Genomic DNA, 23,139 nt, shown 5'->3' on the forward strand with positions numbered 1-23,139 from the left:
CTAGTATGTATGTGCGTAGGTTGCTGAACTTTAACACCTTCTTTCAGTATAAAGTCATAATAACTTTTGATATAAAGTTAAAAAAAAAAAACACTTTTGAAGACAAATAATGGAGGCTTTGACTTTTATTCTAAATAAATCTTACAAGCAGACACTTAAGACATCAGACTGGATATGTAATTTAATACATTGTACAGAAATTTTAGCCTAAAGCCAGGATTTATGATTTTATTTATTAAATACTTTGGCAGTTTAATGCCCGGGAGCAACAACACATTATGCATTGCACCTCATTGTCAATTTATTTTAACAATAAGGGTACAATTTCTATTCTGAATTACAGATACACCACTTCTTCACTAGCAGGTCAAATATTGATATTTTGTTCTTTCAAAGCATGAAAACAAATCCTTTGCACCATTTTTCATCTTAAAACCAAAAGCATGCGCTCTGCTTGAATAAAAAAATCTGATAAATGAAGGAGACATGAGCTGTTTAGCATAAAGTCAAAAGGCCCTGAAGCTGTAGTTTATTTTATTTTGGCTTTATAACCCTAATCAGAGAACCTGCAGCAAAAAAACAATCTGCAGGTAAGACTTTGAAAGAAAATTCCTGATCAGTATCAGCCTGGTCGGTGCACCTCTAGTCTGGGTCCTTATATCTGAACAAGAATGATTTATCATTTTATATAAGAACAGCCCATTTTAAGAGCCTTTTAATCTTGGTTACTTACAGTTTTCCTTTTTAGTTGGGGTGAATTTCATATATACCCCTAAAACTAACCATATAATCAAGTTTTTTTCTCGACAATTGATGGCTATGAGATAATCAAGTTTAAACATATATGATTAAATGTAAAGATTTTTTATCAATTAAGCGGCATGTTTTATTATCTAGTAGACTGAGTGTATTTAATAATTGCCAGGCTTAATTATTAGAAAGGGTTTGATGAAGTGTGTAGTTCTGTATATATGTAGCATTACAAAAAAAATGGAATTAATTTGCTATTTCCGTTTTTATCATAAGGTTTCTTAATTGTTTTTGCAAACAAAAGATTGCGAAAGTGTTGAGGGGGGAAAAAACAGGTCTATCAGGTTAAAGCTGTCCGTTTAAAGTAGTCCCTAACGGAACATTTATTTTTTTCCTTGTCATCGCCCTTTTATATTCATTTTTTAATGCAGATACCACACTGAATAAAATAACATGCACCAATAACACATTTCTATTGATAGTGCGTTACTTTCTGGTACAAATGGGTTTACTGTGCGCGTGCGAATCTGTATTTTTAAACAACTTTGTATAAATCTGAAAAAAATAAAAATAAAAAAAGGTTGCACTTTCTAAAATAAATGAGGCGGGCGGTTTAGAGCCTTTTATGTTTGGAATTAATGATCTTTAAAGTCCCAGCACTGACGCTCAGTCTCACAGAGAAACACAAAGGAGTTTGCCTTTGAGAAACTAAGGGGAGTCTAAGAGCAGAAATTCAACATAATCCAGCTAACGTGTGATTTAGCTGAATAGAAAAGATAAAACAATGAAAGAAACCTGTCCGACTTCAGCACTCACCTGATGGAGAAGTAGTTAGTTCAATGGTCAGAGCTCAGCTGGTATCATGTCGTTTAAAGTTGCGCCTACTTTCGAGCCGAGAGAAAGGTGCTTTAAATTAAACAAAATAATAATAATCTCAGCCAGTCTTTATCTCTTCACCGAAAAGCCGCTTCTCCTGAGCTCGACGACTCCACACGGACTTCCAGTTTCCAGCTCCGTTACACACATCTAGCCGAAGAGCTAGCCTGCTAGCTGCTGCTGGCATAAACACTTGGCTTTGTGGGGGCTCTTAACTCTTCATTTTCCGGAGCTTTTTTTCGCCCCCCCGACTGGACCGAAAGGTCTCTCTCTTCACAGGGGACGGAAGCGGACGTGTCGTATATGTACGCCCATTTCTGCCTGCTTATCAATAGTCCGCTCTATGGTCCCACAGTTCGCTTCTTTTTTCCCCCCTTCTCTCAGATAGCTGCTCACTCCCCCTCAACACACCACAATGGGTTCTGTGCCGACTCTTTTCAACACAAGCCTCTTTATGCGTTACGACGTCCGACGTCCCTTTGCGACAGTGGTTGCTTAGCGACGGGTTTGAATCTATTTTTCTCGAGCCCCTCTGTGTATCATTTGTTCTGTTTCTCTCTTTAAGAAGCATTTTATTGAAAACTGAAACATCAAATGAAATTAACCTCTATTTGGGTTTTAAACTTATTAAGTAATTTGCTCTTAAAAAGCAAAAATTAAGAACAAAATGTGCTTTTAAGAACCTAGACTGGTCATTGAACATACGGGGGGGGAAATAAGCTAAATAAAAAAATATATATTTTTTCCAAATATGTTGAATTCTGTGCAAAATTATTTATTATTTCTGAAAATAAAGGGGTGAAAAATACCCCCTCACACAAACTTTTATAAAGACAGTCACTAAGGAAATAACATAGGGCCTGTATATGGAAAATTAAGCAACAATCATTCATCTTTATAAAGTGTTGAACTGATCATGGCTTCCTACTATGTTTTTTTTTTTTCTTTAACCTCCTGACCTGAATAACTAAATAAAAACAACAGGTCATAAACGAATACGAAGAAAATTAAATTAGTTTTTATTTTCTCTGTATGTCTAAAATAAAACAATTAAAATCTATTTATATCTATACAAATACACTGTTTTTTCCATTACTTGCATTCATTATTTTATTCATAGTTCTTGATTTTGAAAAGGAAAATGCGATACCCAAATTCACTTGATCTTTTAAATATATTTGTGACTTATGTTGCTTTTATGTATTATCTTAGCAAAAGCCTTTAACGCGTTTATTATGAAGGAGCAGTGCGCAGGATTCTGGTGGCAGTATTAGTTTGTCTACTTCGCCCTCTGCTGGAGAAAAAAAAAACATAAACAAAACCCTTTTCTCACAGTTGGAAGCGCTTTAAAATGCTTAGAATGCAAATAGAAACCATACTGTCTAAAATACTCATACATAATGCAAAAAAATAATAAAAAAAAATGCTAGAAATTAAAAAGAATACGAAAGTAAATACAAATACCACAAACAAAGAATCATTAGAGAAATTAATTGCACTTTTAAATCAAAGTTAAATACAAATGTGGGGGCAAATTTACCATAATATAAAGTTATTCTGCATAATTAGATTAGTTAAAAATACAAGTGATACGTTCAAGCAGGTTAAAAAAATACTAAATATGCAACGACATTTTAGGACAATCAGCACTTAGCAGCTTCATTGTTATACCTCGAAATGAAATAAGAATTTACGAGTTTCCTGAAAGGCATCACGGACGCACTTGATGCGGATGTTGCAGCGGCTTCTTAGAAGAGAAGAGTTTGACTTTAAAAGTGTGAAGATGTCCAAAACTATTAAGGAACGACAAGATAACTCTGCACTGTTTGTTCTCTCTGCAGTGGCTTTAGCCTTGATTACAATTCTTACCGTTTGGAGGTTAAAACAATTTAAATACAGAGTGATAAATGAAACTGGGGGTGCAATGTTTTACGGTAAGTAACCTCAGGGAAACTGCTGCGCCAACACTTCCTGGACTTCATTTGCAATCAGTATATGCCATGTTTTAACAGGAAACAGTTAGGATGTTACAGATGCATCTTAATTAAGTAGAAAATAATAATAATAATAATGCACGAACATTTAAAGGGTGCATATAGAGTTATTGTCTGTATACCGTTTTGTTTCAAGTGATTATAGCTTACAGTAAGGAAGATTTATACAACTCATCTTCTTAGAAAATTTATATTTTGATTTAGATTTTTAATAGATATTTAGATGTGTTTTGCTGTGATCATGTTATGGTCTATAATCATTGAGAAGACCCCCCCACAGACAGGGTTTTTTACAAATTAATCAACAGCATCTTTTTATGTTGAGGTTGTTGTTTTAATCCTTCCCACAATACATCTTTTAATTTCGGTCAATATGATGTAATTCTGATAGTGAAATCAAGTCCCAGTAAAACTACTTAAAAATCCCACAATAAATTACTTTAAAAAATAAGAATTTTGAGATGTTTAGAAAACCCTCTAATATAACATTGTGATAGTATTGGCTTAAAAAAAAAAGGAAAAAAAAAAACAAATAACAACAATATAAAAGCAGGAAAGTCAGTCAGTGACAAATGCTGTGATCAATATATATTAAAATATGTGAAAAGTCTTATCAGAGTCATTGCATAAAATCATATTATGATACCTTTATATATTAATGCTGGGTTATTAAATTAAATAATTGCGTTGTATTTTTGATATATTTTGCAACCCTGCTGTCAGACTATTCATAAAGCATAAGTATAAGTAAACAATTTTGCCTTAAACCTAAATTGCGATTATTTTTCAACTAATATCGTAATTTCGATTTTATTGCGATTTGCTTTTGCACTGATTGCAAGCATGTAAATGTTTCAATCTTGGGATTCAGTTTTGCATGACCTTGAAAGCAGGATTTTAAACTTTTCCATGAAAAAGTTCTTACATCTGGTATCATGCATGTAACTATGTGCAAGCTGCAACTGTCTGTTCTATTCTTTGTGACAGCAAACCAGCTTTAAAGGTATAAGAGCCATTTAAAAAGCTGGAGTGAGAATTTTAGTGTCTTAATCTTGTTAAATATAACGTGACTAAAATTCAGTGCATCTGCGATAAAAAAAATTTGCAAAAGGCTTTTGCTAAATTGCGATTATAATGCAACTGCAATTAATTGCCTAAATCTTCCCTGTTGTGATATAAGGATATCTTTATTGTAAATAAGTGTTTGGACCTCATTAAATACTAGGTATTTACTATACTATTAGTAATACTGACTGCATGTGTGCAATGCATTCGTACTTGGTATGGCATTAATACATCATTTGATGCTGCTGTGTAAAGTAGCAGGAAATACTTTAAGGGGTCATTAAGATTTTTCAATAATGAGGTTAGGATGCTGTATTACCATATAATTAACAATTTGTTTTTCTGTCAATTTTCTTTCTAATAAAACCAAATGTTTGGAATGTGTAATGTATTAATGAGTTTATTTATTCTTTTTTGAAATATCTACATCAGTTACTTCCTATTTTCAGGTCACCGTTGGCAACAAACCCAAAGCTGAAAAGCATGAACACTGTAGAATTAAGTCTTTATTTGCTTTATTTAAGGCAGATCATCATAACTATGCTCGCCAATGTAATAACATGTTTTTCCTTTAATAGTGTCTCTCTTATTAGCATGCAGTGTAAAGAAAAACATGAAATAAAACATTAATCCATGCTTCCATTTATTGCATTTTTTATTTAACTGAACTTGATCACATTCTGCAAGCATCCATTTGGAATCTCTTTGCAGGTGTCTTCCTGGGTTTAGCCGTCAAGTACTTATGGCTGGATGGAGAGGAGCATTTGGAGAACATGGCCGACGTGTGCTCTTGCCATGGTCTGAACAGCACTCCTCGTGTCATAATGGTCAACACCTCATCCCAAGGGCACTGCTACGCACGTATCAGAAAGATGGGCCAGAGATGCTCGCAGCTCTCAAGTACTCACACGGTAACTATGGCAATTTATTTTGACCTTCAGCGCAGATGCAAGGCAAAGCAAAGCTTTTACACCAGCTTTTGTTTGCTGTGGGATTAGTACAACTAGAAGTAGTGTGTCCTATAAACTCAATGGCTTTGAAAAGACTTTAATTAGCAAATGCAGCTAGAATGTTTGAAGCATTCTGGATGAACCCTGAGTATTTTCATCAACAGGATTCTCTAATAGCTCCATGTTATTAGTCTTCCGGGTCATTTTCATGGTCTGTTTGTTAGAATAGGCACGGCAGCACATCTGAAGAAAGGAAGAAAGAGCTATTCAACCCATATAAAGAATTAGAAGGTGACAAACATAGAAGATTGCATTTTTCACATGTTTAATAAGGACACTCAAGCGAAGCCGCTTATTTTACACAAATCCAGTTCCTTTAAAAGGTTTTTAGATTGAGACATGCAGGAACGAAAACATCAGGCTCTTTAGATGCATCAATTAGCCTCCTTGAAAATGCCTACTAAGGATGATTTCCTAGTTTGTTGTCTTTATTCCTATAATGAGATAGTTTTGCAAGGGGATGTTTGTGGCAGATTGCACTGCACTGCAGAAAAATAGAGAGGAAGTAGTCTCAGCAGACACTGCAGGCTTTTTCCTCTTGGATAGCTACCTTGCACTTCAACCTGTGGCACAGAGCGCAGTAATGAATGTGAATTGCTGCCATCTTTTTTAGACTGACAGCCTTTATTATAACGCAGACACTAAAGCTTACAGCGATGTGTACAGTTTATGGTAATTGTAGCCTTGAAGAGATTTATAGCTGATGATGATTTAGAGAGGTGGAAATGGAGGTTATTATTTCAAATTACAAAGACAACAGAGAGATGGAAGATTTTGTGTAAGAATATGCGCTGTCATTGTTTTCCTATGGGCTCCATTAAGGAGCTGGCCTTTGAAAATGCTGAGTATAACGTGTTTGCTTTTACAGAAACATTTTTGTAAGCTACATCTTAAGCCTGTGTTTTTGCTCAAAGCTCATGCTGAAGCCAAAACTTGGAGGCCCACACTGTATAACCTAATCCTTGCAAAATGTGTTACTGTTTATGGGATTTAGAAGATTCTGGCTAACAGCTAATGAAATGCCTTAAATTTAGTTTAAGGAATGTATTTTTGTTGCAGAAATGTTATGTTACGGCCTGCTCAACCATGGGGAGAGCTGCTAGTTTTACAGATGTCTACCAAACTGTAACTGACAGCCTACATGATGAGGGAAAGATACACAAGTTCATTGCCAGATGAGCTAGAAATTCACCGAAAACTATTTCAAAGGATATTCACGGAAAGCTGAATGGATGGGGGGAAAAAATTTGTGGTAGAAAAATTGATGAAAGCAGCAAGGATAAATGCAGCATAAGAAAATTGTGAAGCCATGTACATCTTAGAGTGTGGGGGAGATTCAAAGGCTTGAACTGTGGTTGGACCAGTGCTTCAGCAGCACCCATCCACACACGCACACATGCACACATCCAGATACCTTGTTTTCAGCCACTCCCGAACCACAGAAAACATCAGAAGCATTCTACTTCTCTGGAGTGGGTTTCACTCACATCTCCTTTTAAAACCTTGTGATTAACGTTCATACGTCTTCTGCCTTTAGTTATACCTTCCAGCTATTTTGGTGAGGGGAGATCGTGACACTGCCTACCAAGAAGAAAAATTGTTTTGAGGTGGTGTTTAATGTGCAGCTGCAACATTTCAGTCTAGCGAATTTGCTCTTAGAGTTTAATCGCCGGCTCAGAATTACTTACCATTCAGTTTGCTGTTTGTGTTGAAATATTGAATACTCAGTCTTTTCTTAGGGAGAAAAACACAAACATTTCATTAGATCAGCAAAAATATCAAATCTTTAAAAAAGGATCTAAAAAGAATGCATTTCTTTAAAAAAAAAGATTAATAACTGTACATGTCGGAAAAACAGCAACCTTTTAAAAATCAAGGAGGACATTCTTAATGCTGTTTTATGAATGCCTTTATTAATCTGTCACTATTTTCAATATGCTGCACAATGGTGCAGTGGGTGGCACTGCTGCCCTGCATCAAGAAGGTTCTTGGTTCGATTCCCAGCCTGGGGTCTTTCTGTATGGGGTTTGCATGTTCTCCCTGTGAATGCGTAGGTTCTCTCCGGGTACTCCAGCTTCCTCCCACAGTCCAAAAACATGACTGTTAGGTTAATTGGTTTCTCTAAATTCTCCTTAGGTGTGAATGTGTGCGTAAATGGTTGTTTGTCCTCTTTGTCTTTGTGATGCCCTGCCATAGACTGGCTACCTGTCCAGGGTGTACCCCACCTTTCGCCCATTGACAGCTTGAGATATGCACCAGCACTCGTTGCGACCCCAGCTGGGATAAATTGGGATGTATAGATACTTCCAATATTATAGTCTGCCAGAACAGCTTTATCTCTGTGAAACTGAACCAGATAGTCCATGATCATACCAGACCAGCAGAATGACCCTTTAACCTCAAACTTCTTTTGTGCGAATTGTACAACTGCAATTGACTATGGTCAGGAAAGCCACCATGACCATAGAAGATCCTTTTCATCCCCTCCATCACTCATTATATATATTTAAATATAGGTTAAATGGAAACCACTTAGATGTGCATATTTTTCTTACCTCACTCATTCACTCCAGACCTGCATGTGGAGTGCATTTGGACATTCGTTGATTAATCTAAGAGGGATATTTTAAACCCAGAAGGGGCTTGTTGCGGACCTTACAAATCATCCAGACCCAGTGAAACTCTTCTCTAATGGCTTCGACTCCTTTGCCCGTTATGAATGCCGAGGTCTCATTAGCAAACCAGCAGAGGCTACCACAGAGGCCATTACATCGGTCAGACCGTGTGTAGCCTTCGAGCCATTAGGCTTGATACATATGGGGGAGCTAGCAGAGAGAGATAAGGATTTCATTGCATTACTGAGTCCATTATGTGCCACTAGGGAGAAAAGCATTAAAGTTTGTGGTCTGATTAAATTTAGCACTGCTCAGCTGAAGAGGCAATTAGTGTATACAGCGCACCTCCATCCACAACTTTGTGGTGCAGGTGGCCCTTAGAATAAAACTGCCAGGATATGCATAATTTGCTCGTTGCAGTAGCCCTTGTTGTTTTTGTTTTTTTTTTCTTTCGTCATGCTCATTTGTTATTGTTTGTTTTTTTTTTTTAAATGCATAGATGCTATGCTTTGTTGTTGATTGCGGCTGCATTAAAAAAGTCATTTATACAGTGGTGGGTTATTGTTGCAGAGCAATCTGTAGATTTAGCTACCTCCTCAAATGCGGAATTACTCATAGTGAAGACTGGGTTCTGTAGTGGAGTCTCCAACATTTGGATTGATTCTGTAATTCAGATAAACATGCAAGTAATTCACCTCTGGTAAATATTCATTAGAGTGCCTGCATGTCCTAGAAATAGAACATTAGCAGAGGCTTTCATTTATCCATATTTTTTCATGGTCTTCAGGCTGCTATTGGTGCTTTTCTAAAGGCAGCTTTCGGTTGTTTTTTTTAACAGATCTCATTATTTGGACAGAAAGTTTGACAGTGCACAAATGCATTCTTTGATCATTTATCTTTTTATAGATAAAACCGTAAGGTTGCCACTGTTTTTCCTTTTTTTATACAAGGCTAACCACAACACAAATTAAAGGCATTCAGGGGTGAAATTGCACATGGAATGCCGCCTTACAGATTGGCTTGTATTGCATCTCATTGGCAGGGATGAGAAACATTCAAAGAAAGGGGATATAAATACAGAAATGCCTCACACTGTTTGTGCTGTTTGTGTTGCAGGTAATTTGCAGCATGGATTTTGTTGTTATTTATGGCGCAGCTCAGCCATAATGGTGGTACTTCCTCATACCTCTATGTTCTAGAAGCTTCATGGATACGGACAGCTATAATTTTCATTTCACATTGTGCTTTTAATTAACCCCAGTATTCATTGACAGCATGCTGAATCAGTACAATGTTATAAAATCACTAAGTGCAGGAGAGCTCTGAGGCAGCTTACACCATCAATTCCAGGCTTTGGCAACTAGTCGTTTCATTCTAGCACTCTAATCTAAGTATCTTTCGTATGTAGTCTTTTTTTTTACTCTTAATCAATTTCACATATGTTTTTATTTATTAGAATAGAGTAAACCCTATCACAACCTTCTCAAATTCTTCAGCACATTGAATAATACAGACAGCCCAGTTTTACTAAAGCCTTACTGTTAGTGTAAAAGAATGATTTGCCGTTTTTACAAAGAATCACTCTGAAGCCTGAGCACTCCGCTTTCACTTGAGTGATCGCTGTAAATCCCTCCCACCTGAAAAAGCACACAGTCTCTGTATACTTCTTAGGATTCAGGATTTATTTAAAATCTGTGTAAAAAATAGAATCAAATCAAGAATTAAATGAATTATTAAACAGCCAACTTATACTTACCTACTGTCTAAAGCTAAAGATAGAATAAATTGTAACAAAATCTAATAATCATCAGTTTAGCACAGGGGTCTTCAACATTTTCCAGGCCAAGGACCCCCAAACTGATGACAAGATGGAGCGGGGACCCCCTAATTATATATATTGTATGAAATTGTGTTATATCAACCTGGTCCTATAGTCACTCTATTACATATGAAGTAATATAACGAAAGTAATTTCTCCCTGGGATTATTAAAGTATTTCTGATTCTGATTCCTGGTTGATGGGACAGGTGTTGTGAATGAAACGGTGCCCAGCCTGAAAGAGCTCCTGTGTGTCGCTGAATATGTGCATTGATGACTGAAAGACATCTTTTGCCTGCATTTATCTGTTTACTACAGTGTGTTGAATTCATGTTAATGTGGATTTAAAGACATTTCAATTCAGCAGGGAATATAAAAAAAAAAAAAAATGAATCAACCAAAAGTTTCGCGACCCCCATGCAGTACCTCCGCGGACCCCCTAGGGGTCACGGACCCCCTGTTGAAGGCCTCTGGTTTAGCACATTTGGCACATCTGTATTTTTATGCTCCATTAACACATTCATTAATTGTGATGGATTTGTATAATATGTTATATTACATGATTTAGAGACTTAATTGACTTCATAATGACTATGCAATGTGATGTGCCTATTTTTTTAGTATACATATGCTGTGAAACAGCAAGTGTTTGTCAAATTGAATTTATCTTTTTTAAAAGTCTTAAGTCAATATGTCCTGTAGAGAACATATTGTTTACATTGCAATTGGTCTAACTAGGGAGTACCAATATGGTGGCCGGTGGTTTAACTTTAATCCTGTACTGCCAACAGGCAATTAGCAATCCAGTGAATAAATAGAGATCAGTGGCTCAAACTCCTTGTTTCTCAGCCCAGAAATCTAACTGTTCTAGAAAAGATCTGTGTGGAGGAGTGGGACAAAATCCCTCCTGCAGTGTGTGCAAACCTGGTGGAAAAACTACAGGAAACGTCTGACCTCTGTAATCGCAAAGAAGTAGTGCTTTCCATATAGAAATGGCGACAACGCTGAAATGTTCTCATTTTAAAACACAAAGGTTTTTTTTTAAAGCAAATAAACCAGAAATGCTTATTGCAAAGTGCAACATTGGCTTTTGAAAACAACAAAAATGTACCACTTCTGTGTCCAAGTTAAATTATATATGTGTAGATCTGTGGGCAGAATGCATCTGCAGCACCATCCAGTCATTAGCGTGACTGATGGGAGAGTCTCTGCACAAACGTGATTGGTCAGCCAAACAGTCGTTTCCAGGATTTATGGCAGAGTTGTTACTAATTGGAAAGGTTTTGTAAACTTAATAGTTCCAATTCTGGATTAGAAAAAAACTGTTGGTCACTTATATGAATTGAAAAACAACTTAAAACTAAATTGTTGGTTAAGCTAAGAATACATTTAAAACAATAAAGCAATCTTATGGAAACTTTGAATAAATTTTACACAGTATACGCAGAATGTCAAATGTGGACAAGTAGAACAATCTTATTAGGGTAGCAGCATTAGCAGAAACACCCATGCATTCCTCTCCAAAACCCATGTTTTCCAGGGGCCAGAAATAGTCTGTCCAGTGTGTGTCCTTGGCTGTCCCCCTGGGTCTCCTTCTGGTCCCTAAAACATCTCCTGACTGAGCTGACTCCTCTCACTGTGAAGGAGCAGCAGCTCTACTAAATGCCCCCCGCAGAGGACCAAACTCCTTCTCTGAGAGATCTCCTGGAAACCCTATAGAAAAGCTCACTTCACCTTCTTGGATTTCTTTTCTTTCTGTCATGTTCCAAATTTTTTAGCTCTAGTAGCTTAATCCTAACATAAATTTATCTAAAATGAACCTGTCAACCCACGCATGCATTCAGTTTATTGAAAAACAAAAAAATAAAGCCTTCACACTCTTCATCCAGTCAATAATTAGTGTATGAATTTATGGTTAACTATAAATAATTTCAAAATGTTGGTTTCTAAGTCAACAAAAATATGATGGAAAAAAAACACTTTTGTGAAAACACTTCAGTCATATGGGCAGATAAATCAAATAAAGCTTGAAGACTCACAAAATTGTACAATTCTGAAATACTGGCGGGAAAACGGAGAGGATGGAAGTTTCTCTATATGTTGTAGTTAACATCTAAAGTGTGAATGTTTGGTTAGAAAGGCATCCAGGAGAGAAACATGCCAGCGCAGCAACAGCCCAAAATGTACCGATAATAGCATTTAGGGGAAAAAAATAGGACAAATCTTAAATGGCGTCATGAGTCCAGATGCCAATTCAATGCATAATTGGTATATATATATTTAAATACATATATGTGTGTACTGCCATGTCACTCTTTATGCTTCTGTTAGCAGCAGATGTCCCTGTAATATATACCTATGCTATATACATATATGTCTAAATATATATAAAACATCTAACTGAATCAATTGTCCAGTAAATAAAGTTACTCTTTTTTCAGGCTACGCTTGATCCAGAGGTCCTTTTCAATCTTTTCCTGCCACCAATCATCTTCTTTGGGGCTTACACCCTGAATCAGGTGTGACAACTCTAGAAAACTTTTAAAAAAAAACTTTGAAAACATGCTGCTTTTCTAACAACAGCTGCTTTTTGATTCATGTTCTAGAGACGATTCATTGATAATCTGGGCTCTGTTTTAACCTATGCCTTTCTGGGAACGGTGATCAGCTGCTTTTGCATAGGGTAAGTTTTTTCTTTCTTTTTTTCATTCAGACTAATACACACCACAAAACAATACCTCTAAAATCTGTATCTCAGTTCTAAAACTGATTCAAAAAGTACATTAGATTCTGTCTGTCTTTATAAGTGTGAAAATATGTGGTTTCTGCAGGAATTCAGTTGTCACTGCATTGATTAGCAACCTGTGGTCAGGTAGCTGCTTTTTAAAGCAACTGGTTTGTAGGTTAGCTAGTTTTTTAAATCTATTTAAGACAATCACACACCTTAGGGCGTGTTCCCTGTGTAATACATTAAGATTAGCAGTTGGTCCCTGACCGAATTGTTTAACTGCTGGTCCAAGACCAGATTAGCTTTAAAATAATAAAAGGAAAGATTAATGCTTCAATAAATTATATCTTTTGCCGCTGGTTTGTCTGTAACCGTGAAGATGACATTGCAGATTATTTTATATTCCCCCCTTCAAAGTAAAAGAAAGACAAAAAGTGGTTTATATAATACAAATAAGAATAGAAAACACACATAAAATAATAGGTTCAATCAGTACATGGTTAACATCCGACAGCACAAAGTGTTGTAAAAGGCAGTTTAGATAAAATAGTCTTCAGCTGCTTTTTAAAGAATGAACGGATTCAATGTAGCACAAAGATAGAGAAAATGCCTTTATTGCCTTCCAGTGAGGTAATGTAGAATGTGACAGGAGCAAAAACACATTGACAGATGACACCCGACTTACGCTGTGCAATAAATATGAATAACAACCTAATTTAAAGGTAAGCTGCAAAACAGAAGAGAAGGAACTTAGAGGAAAAGAGAACCAAAAAAACTGTTCAATAGTTAATAGATGATAAGGCATTTTTAGGTGAAAATGCAATGCAAAGTTTAATAGAAGGGCAGCAGCCTATTGACAGAACGATGTAGAAAAAAAAAACTGTGCAATATACATAATTGTACAAATAATAAACTCCCAGAGAATAGAGCAATCCTTTCAACAATCTTGTGGATACAGCTATATGAGATATATCTCTCTTTATTTAATCTATTTTAAATGTGTTTGTGGAACCATTAATAGACTTTAATTGGAAGATTGTCAAGCGGCCAGAATAGGTGCAGGGTTATGGATGTTTAGAGATAAAAGCTGCAGTTTGACCACAGAAGGCTTTAAAAGAAATGACTAAATTAAAATCAACTTCCATTGGTTAAAATACTTGCTTTATGCAGCTTTATGAACTGACTAGAGGTGGTCAATATCATTTTTATTAGAAGACATTAAAAAAAGTGTGTTGCAATAACCAAGACAAGATTAAATTAAAAAGCATGATGATTTATTTCTAAATTTAGATTTTTACAATAGAGTTTGACGCTTAGAAATATTTTTAGCTTTCAAAAAAAAAAGTAGCTTTTAAATGAATTCACAACAATGGCCATGGCCTTAAATTTAGCTATTCGGTTCTTAAAGTAGGATTCTGCTGAATTCCCCTGTTGTTTAGGTTGTGGTCACAGAACAACTGTTTGATTCTAATAAAATAGTTTATCAAGAAGGACACCTTTAACTATTCAGTTTGCTATTCTATAAGAATAATTTCTTCAGGTTATTTTTTATATGAGCGGATCTTCCTGGACCACCTTAAGAATAACAATTTGTTAAAATAGTTTCCACTACAAAAAAAACTTTAGTAAATCTAGGAGATTTTAGCATGTTTCTTGTCATTTAGTGTTAATTAAATTATAATTAACAAATTTACAGCATTTAAAATACAAAATAGTTTTGTCGGGATAAAAAAAAAAAATGAAAGTAGGAAAGGACCAAACTGTAATAAATTTTATTTAATAATTGAATTTACTTGTCATTGCAAAAAAGTTACATTGATTGTTTTTTGAAATTATTGAAATTATTATTGGTGGACAGTAATAATAATAATAATAATAATAATAATAATAATAATAATAATAATAATAATAATAATAATAATAAAATATCTCTTTGATTTTATAATAAAATATCCCTTTGATTTTTGCAGTACAGCACCTTTACAGAAACTTATATCAGTAGGCGCCACACTTTTTTACACAATTTCCCAAGCAAATATTTTGTGGCAACTAAATAAGAGCAATGTTATGGCAAATTAACTCTCTCAGCTGTTTTTTTTTTTTGTTTGTTTGTTTTGTTGGTTTAAGATTGTTTTTGAATCTCTGTGTAAAATTCTCCTAACAGCAAGTTCAGTTAAAGCTGAAGCATTCCAGATTCTCCTTTTAGTTTGTCAACCTCAGTAGAAAGCCAGCACTATACTTACATTTATCCCACCTTTGCAGCTCATTCAATTATAAATTAAAACATATAAATAAACTCGTAAGAGTGCTGAGCAGAGCTAATGATTTTAAAAGGTCTTGGAAGGATGTGACTTTGCTTTTGGAGCCAGAATATATGGATTTACAGTCAGCTAATGCTTTTGTGTTAAGAGCTGCAATTATGGTTTAGCACCACTAGATGGCAGTCCTGGTCTTGGTTAGGCTATTTAGATCTCTGTTAGCAAAGTGTTTACTATGACAGAATGTGATATCAGTTCAATTCTTTTTTTTTTTCTGCTTACATTTTGGATTAAATTTGATAAGAAAAGAATATTGAACCTTTTGTAAAAGCATTTGATCCTAAATATTAAATATTAATATTAAATCCACTGGTACTTTTAGTGTTGATTCTACCTACCGGTATTCTCAGAAAAGTTATCCTTTCATGATTCTAACAGTTTTTTTTTTTGTTCTAGCTGTTTAAGAAATGAATTCAACACCAAGCACCAAGCATAGTAAAACTGAGTCCTGAAAAAATTGTAATGTGATTAATATAGCCTCAGGGAAAATTAGAATTTGTATTTGGAAGTCACTGTAATGATAAAAACTAATATTAATGTTTTAACTATTTAGGTAATCACATTTAAAGTTGCCTGTTTTGATTCTTTTATTTATTTTATCACCCAAGTTTTATCGCTTCAATTCGATCATTGATAACATCCACAGCGCAAGTTTCCCTTCTAGTTGCTTCTGTCCACACCTGCTCCCAATCAATTGATTACTCCATTCTTTGTTCTTTCTGGCATATATACTCCTCCTCTGCAGTTACTGTTTGCTGGATTGTCTTCATTCATTCATTCATTCTGACCCCCAAATTGGGTACCCCCGTGCTCGACCATAGTAACTGTTGCGCAAGTTGCCGCCATTTTTATCTCAGCTTTATATTGCAGGACCATCATTCACCACAGCTTATTTAATGTGATTTTCTGTAGTTATCGTAATTGTCCGAATGAGTATGCGTTGTACATTATTCCTGTGGTTAACAACAAATACTTAATGCAGATTTCCGCGCACATAAATGCTCTCATTGACTGAACAATTAAGGTTACTGTATAGGACTAAAAATAAAATATATATATATATGAATATTTTTTTTCTGATCCAGTCCTGTGTCGAATACAGACCCATCCAGTCCTTGATTGAGGACAACAGGGCAGGCTTAATGGCTTTGCCCATTAAACTGGGTTAGTTTTCCAAAAAACAGCCCTGAAAGTGGATCAAATCATTTACCAGGGATTAGTTTGAAAAACATAATGGATAACTTGAATTACCAAATTATTCACATTTGGGTTAAATAATATTTTTTTTATGTAGAGTTTATTTTATATTACATTTGATATGATAAAATAGTAATTTAATGTAATGTCAAATATGACGTATTAATAATTTATTAAATTAGAATGAAAATCATACTCATCATATAGCACTGTTGTTATGTTATTTCCTTTTCAAACTGAGATACCATTAGGGGGTTAGCAACTTAACTCAAGCCCACTCTGCTTTGGATGGTCGCTCTGCTGCAGAGTTGATGCAACCAACATGATGTGCACCCATGAATCACCTGTATGATGTTGCAGCTCCATCTTTTGAGCTTCCTTTGACCTTAAGTTGAGGCTATATAATGCAGTCTGCAGTTCAAACTTATTGCTTGTTTGCATGTGATTTATCATGTAGACAAACCTAGCAGGCGGATTTGCTCGATGCGCTTGCCTGCCTCACCGTGTCAGTGCCTGTGGGCCTGACTCTATCCTTCTCTATTTGGCATGCACATGCTTAAAGTACATGTGCATGCACACGAACCCCCCTCTAGAGGAAGCACGATCACCCTAACCTCAAATCTCCCCTTAAGATACATGAATAAGGCAGCTTATCATGTTCAACCTGAGGACAGTGCTTTAAATCCTGGCCATAGGGACATGGTTGTGTGCCATCTCCATGGTAATGAAGTGGCTCAGTGCTCCTTAGAGAGGTCAGTAGCATATTGATTATTACAGGATGTGTCTTTGCTAACTAGATCAGCACTTAACACACCTTGGTTAGGATTCAGGAGCTGTCCTGCTGTTATGAATACTGAATAGAAAAGTTTTGTCTTTGCCTTCAAAGTGCACCGCTTTTATAGACGAGATAAAGCTGGGGACAGTTGGAGTTTGAGATTTATTCTACAGCCTGGCTGCAGAGATGATAAGAAAATGCTTCCTCTGTATTATTCTGTCATGTTGCCCTTCACAAAGTCTTTGCAAACGCACATTTCTCATATAGAGATTTCAGTCTGCATTCAGTTATGATTTAATTCATATTCACCTGGAAATTATGTCTGCAGAATAAAAAAAAAAAACTGCCCTGTTCATATTAGGCATTACTATCTGGAAAGGGGTCAGCTCACCTGCTGTTTGTGTCGGGCCCCATTAGCCTGACCACTTGAGGGGGAGGGGGGAGCCCTGCTGCGTCTAGCAGGATGACTGATAGGTTTGCACCTGCCTGCCCTTCCAGAAAGATGACCACAGTGTGTTTTTCTGCCGTCTGTTTGATCCCAATACCAGGGCCTGCGTCTACGGCTTCACCAGACTCATGGTGCTTCTGGGACGAGCAGCAGATGGAGAGTTCTCCCTCACTGACTGCCTCCTGTTTGGTGCAATCATGTCAGCCACTGACCCCGGTAGGTATCCTCCTCAAAAAACCTTCACAAAAAAGTTTCTCTCTTCTACGTAACACAATGATATGGCTTTATAAAACAGCAACAACAAAAAAACACTATTAATTTAATAAATAATTTAGTAAATAATTAACAGTAAATCTGTAGCAGGAAGTGCCAGCAGGTTTAAATGTTGTATTTAAGGCTGAAACAATTAATCGGATTTATTGTGGTTAACTTACTGAAATAATTGTCAACTGATTTAGTAATTAAATAACGGATAACTGGACCTTACAGAGTCTAACACATGCCAGTGGCTGAAACAGAAACCCACTCAGAGCAGTAATTATGCTAAAAGTGAAAAAAAATATATAAAGCTTTTTTTTATGTGAGTATGCTCTATCAAGAACTACTCAAGTGGCGTAGTTTTAGCTTCGCTTGGTGTAAATTTTGTATAAAATCTAATTTAAGGCACCTGTTGCTATGATTATTACATTAATAATTGAAGAAATTATCAACAGATTATTTGATTACCAAAATGATTAATGATGAATTGATTTAGTCATCTTTTCCGAATCTTTAAAAAAATAAACATTTAGTCAGGAAAAATGTTTTAATTTCAGAATTTCATGTTTTGTTTTTATTAAAATACAAACCTCTGGACCTAATTTTATTTTTAATCCAGATTGCTAAATATAGCTTCAGTTTACTAAATGAGAAGTGGATGTTTGGGTGTTTTTTTTTTTTTTGTTTTTTTAATGACTATTTTGAATTTCAAACATTTTTATCTTTCAGATAATTTTAAAAGTATTTCTTGGAACCTAAAAAAAACAAACACCTTAAGTAAATAAAATAAATGCATCTATTAGTGATAAACAGACTTTAAGACTACACACAAGAGTAGGAAAATGAAGCTTTTGTCTGGTTTGGCAAAAGAAGCAAAATTGGTGTGATCAGTGGCGGAAAATGAGACAAGAGTAAATGTTTTGCTAAGAAGCTGAGAATCTCTGTTTTAAATATATTCAGTATTTATTGAGAAGACATTAACCTGCTAAACAAAAGGCCTGTGCGTTGCAGCAGCAGACTTTACTGGTGTCACTTTAACTTGTTGACCGAAGAAGTAAACGTCTGCAAAACCTCTGTATCAGTGTGTCCTGGTAAGAGGTAAGAGTTTTCTGCCACACTTTTGTCTTTGTAAAAACTGGAAAGGGTTGCTACATTCAATGCTTTGGGAATTTTTCTCTTAGGGTTCATCATGAAATTACTTTACTTTGACAACAAACCGTTATTAATACCAATATGTGATCTCAATGAGCATCAGAGGAAAGATTTACATTGTGGTTCAGTTGTAGCACATGAGGGCCAGTACTTTGCAATGCCACTCTGTGCACATTCGATTTGACCCCAGTGCACTCGTCAATGTGATGAGACTCAAACTAAATGCCTACAAAGAATCCTTAAAAATGCAAGATCCATAGGCTTTGTATCCTGCTGTCAAAATATGAAACAAACTCATGGACCTTCTTGCATAACATTTCACCTCCCTACTCTAATAAAATCCTGCATACATTTTATATTCTGGCATTCAAGCAGGTTTTACATTTTACCATATAAGGCAATTTTTTTCTTTCTTTTTTTTTATTTTCTTTTTAACAGTGTCCTGTCTGGCAATGTGGCAATAAGAATAATTTTCTTGATGCCAAAAAGAGCCCAACAGATTTTACTTTCACAAGTGGAGCAGTACGGCTATCGTCATAGTGTTCCGCTTGTTTCATGCATATAAATTGCTTTATTATAATAATGCAAGGAGTTTTACAGATCATATGGACACTGCAATGTAAGTAGAACAGAAGAGGAAAAACAGAAAAAAAGGAGAAAAGATGAAAGAAAGAGGATAAAACTTTTTCAGTCTGCTTCATCACCTGCAAAGAGATGTAAAATGAACAGCATAACCAACAGACATGGTACAGTACAAGACATACAACAAAGTAACACCAGAAAAAAAAAAAAAAAACTCACAGTCTCAATAAAGCTAAGGCAAATTACACATAATCAGATTTTGCCCATTTTAGAAATATCTTACCTCTTAAAATTTCTATGCATTTTATAAGGGATGTAATTGGATTTTAGGATTCCTTATAGTACTGTGCACTCTAAGAGTAGATTGGTCAATCAAACAGGATCTGTGCCACACGTTTTATAGAATATACGTAGATACCTATTAATTAATATGCAGATACTTCATGTGCAGTTTGGTTGGTGAGATTACAAACTATGTGATACTCAGACTTCTGAAGAAGCAATATCTACAACAAAGTGTGACAAAATGAACCACTTTATTTACTCGCTCCACTATCACCTGTCAACAAGATTAAAGGAGACTGAAAAGAATATTTGGGCACACTCAGCACCGTGTCCGTGCACCGTGTCTCTATATGCAACTAAAGGATATACAGCCCATTTCTGCAGCCATGGAGCCAAATAAAAAGGAGAGCCTGGTGGGGGTGTTTCCACAGGAGCTGGTGGAAACAACATGACCTCTGCTGCTGTTTGCAGTAAAACATGATTGCTGACCCTGAATGTATCTCGGGTAAAGATACAACTATTCACTTATATTCACCATGAAATAATGAGATTCCACTAGAGACTGTTATATGAAAAAAAAAAAAAGTTTGAACATATTGGAAGGTCCTTCAAATCACTGCATTGTTTCTCGTTTCTGTAGCCCATCCAATTCTACATGCTGACTGAAATAAAAAAAGCTTGGCATACAAAAACGGGAATATATAACACATTTACTGGTGCCAGTAAATCTTATCTTCAATATTTTATGCGCTGATTCTAAACATGAAATTGTGCGTTGTTTAGAGTTCTAAAAAGAAAGGAACCATTGCAATCAATAATTACTGAACATGTGTTACATTTTATACAATGCAAACAAGGATACACGCATATACAGTTTTACTCACAATAAAGCACAGATATACCATTATATCTACACAGTATTAATAAGTGAATTATTAATACTAACAGAAAAAAGGTGAAGATCCAGGAAAGGTCAAGGATGATGCTCTATGTTACAGTGTCCACTCTTAAAAAGAGGTTTTCTTTGGTTTGTTTCAGTTTAGATTTGGCTTCTTGTTCCATAGTTTTTGAATTATTAAAATCATTAAATTAATATGTTGTGTATTTGTATTATAAGAATTTAGTTAAAAGCCTTTAAAAATATTTAACCATTACAGCCCTTGATCATTAAATACTTCACATCTTTATTACTAATATTTTCGGTGTCCATTTTTATCCGACCCCCCCCCCCTTTAAAAGCTCAGGAACCCCTATTAGATCTCCACACATAATTCTGTGGTGCCGCTACTGTTCCAGATACATCTATTTGTAACTCCTACATCCTGGTCTTAGTTCCTTTTTTCACCTTTTGCAGGATCATTAATAAGAACATGATCCAGCACAGGAGAATAATTTTGGACTGCTGTGCTGAATCCGAACAGGCTTCATTGTTACAGACATCATTAGTTGATAGAGACACGTATGGATGATGCAGGACAAATCAGGAATACTGCCATTTAGAAAAGAAGAACATGACTTTAAGTTACACACCTGTAACAAATCATTGAATGCATTTTAAAAGGTAATTCATGGAATATGGAGATGCATACGTAAGCATTTTTTTCACACAGAATACATATAAAAATGTAATTTTGTCTAATTGCATGAGGTGGAATGTGCCTATAGGTCCTGTCATTAACTACCGATAGGAAACATTCTGCATCCTCTTCCTACCTCCTTCCTCACTGCCAACGCTATTCAGATAGAACTTATCATGGTGACTGCTGACACACTTCCTCTTCAGCGGAGTGGTAAGTGTCCATACCAATTTGCAGTATTCAAAAGCAGCCTAAGACATCACATCATTCTGAATACATCGTCCTCACAGAGGCATCTGGTTGCAGCATCTTCCTGCTGTAAGGCTTTTTTTGTGAGCATGGGGAAGTTAGATTTCATGGGAGATGACTGTACCAAAGTATAAGTAAAAGAAAGTAAGATATGACTGCTTCAGGTTCATTCAGAATTAGTATATATATATATAAAATTTGATGTTATTAAAGGCACAGAAACATCAAGCCAATGTGTTCTAGGTTTTGATGAGCTGAACTGTTCCTATCTCACTGCTTTCCTGAGCTTGTCAAAGCTCTTACATAAAAAAAAATTAATTAATGTTTCCCTTTTTTTCTTATCGATTATCTTGTGTTATACATCCAGGATAAAATCTTTTTTATTTTATTCAAAATAGAAATTATATTAAAAGAGGCTCTTAGTCTTGAGAGAAGACCTGTAATCTTTAAGTTGGCAGTAGGGATAAACACATTTTTAAATCTCATTTGGACATCATGAAGAATGTGCTGAGATACTCCTTCTTTGTATGCATCAATTGATCTTACAAAATCCCCAGTTTTGTGCTTAGTCAAAGTGTTCTTCCCAGATTTAAATGCAAGACCAATGATTAAGATCAAAAAGTGGGAGTCCTGCTGTGCTGCATTTGTAGCCTCAGGGGTGGTTAGCAAAGGTCAGTGAAGGTCTCACTTAAACTGAGTGTTTTGCTGTTTCACAATTATTCCTGTTATCTGTTTTTATTTTTTCTTTATTTTATTCACATAAACAGTACAAACATTCACTTTTGCCTGGCCATTACAAACTTCTAATTCCTGTTCGACTATAGAGATTCCTCAAACCTTAGTTTGAAAAAGAAAATTTTACTATAGAAAAAAACTGTAGTGGAAGTTACTAGAAAAAAATGTTACTCGTAGAAATATATATTATTGTGTGATCACTCTACCCAGAATTCCAGATGTCATCATAAATTCAATCTGAACATTTAAGCAAAACAACAGGACCTTAGTCACATTTGTGCTTGATGTCAGACTTTTACATTGGCACCTAACTATCCAGGTTTTAGACATTATGCTGAACCACAGCAGGGATTACAGCAGGACAAAAATCTGAAACCCAGATCAAGGCTGGTTTTGAACTAGATTAGGTTTGCAACCTCAAAAATATTAAAGGTTGTTTCTATGCAGCATGATAAAGAAAAAAAAATGTGAGCTATGGAAATGCTATAATATGGAATATATGTATTTTATTATGCTTTACAGTCATAACCCTGCATGGTTTGGATAATAGCTGTATACAATTTCAACTTAAAAATCTATTTCCTTTTTTTGAAATGCATCAATGCGTCAATCAATTGTTGCATAGTTACGCTAGCCTGACCCACTACCCCCCCTCCCCAGAAGAAAAAAATGAATTAGAAAATATTGGATAATCTGTTAATAAGAGA

General features: G+C 35.5%; 2 protein-coding genes across 3 annotated transcripts in view; one reads left to right on the top strand and one right to left on the bottom strand.

Moving 5' to 3' along the window:
* LOC107089137 (chromosome unknown open reading frame, human C3orf58) overlaps window positions 1-2,045 on the bottom strand; it is a 42,068-nt gene extending 40,023 nt beyond the window's left edge. For both annotated transcript variants that reach the window (XM_015381731.1, XM_015381732.1), the window contains exon 1: window positions 1,567-2,045. The gene's annotated coding sequence lies outside the window, so the exon portion shown is untranslated. The remainder of the gene's footprint in view (window positions 1-1,566) is intronic.
* A 1,315-nt stretch (window positions 2,046-3,360) lies between these two features.
* LOC107089133 (sodium/hydrogen exchanger 9-like) overlaps window positions 3,361-23,139 on the top strand; it is a gene marked incomplete at its 3' end in the record, with an annotated part of 99,264 nt that continues 79,485 nt past the window's right edge. Inside the window, exons 1-5 of the mRNA XM_015381725.1 lie at window positions 3,361-3,560; window positions 5,397-5,596; window positions 12,570-12,647; window positions 12,735-12,811; window positions 17,695-17,810. Coding sequence (XP_015237211.1) covers window positions 3,410-3,560; window positions 5,397-5,596; window positions 12,570-12,647; window positions 12,735-12,811; window positions 17,695-17,810 — 622 coding nt within the window. The remainder of the gene's footprint in view (window positions 3,561-5,396; window positions 5,597-12,569; window positions 12,648-12,734; window positions 12,812-17,694; window positions 17,811-23,139) is intronic.

The sequence above is a fragment of the Cyprinodon variegatus genome, unplaced genomic scaffold (assembly GCF_000732505.1).
Source record: "Cyprinodon variegatus isolate N-32 unplaced genomic scaffold, C_variegatus-1.0 Scaffold240, whole genome shotgun sequence".
Lineage (NCBI taxonomy): Eukaryota > Metazoa > Chordata > Actinopteri > Cyprinodontiformes > Cyprinodontidae > Cyprinodon > Cyprinodon variegatus.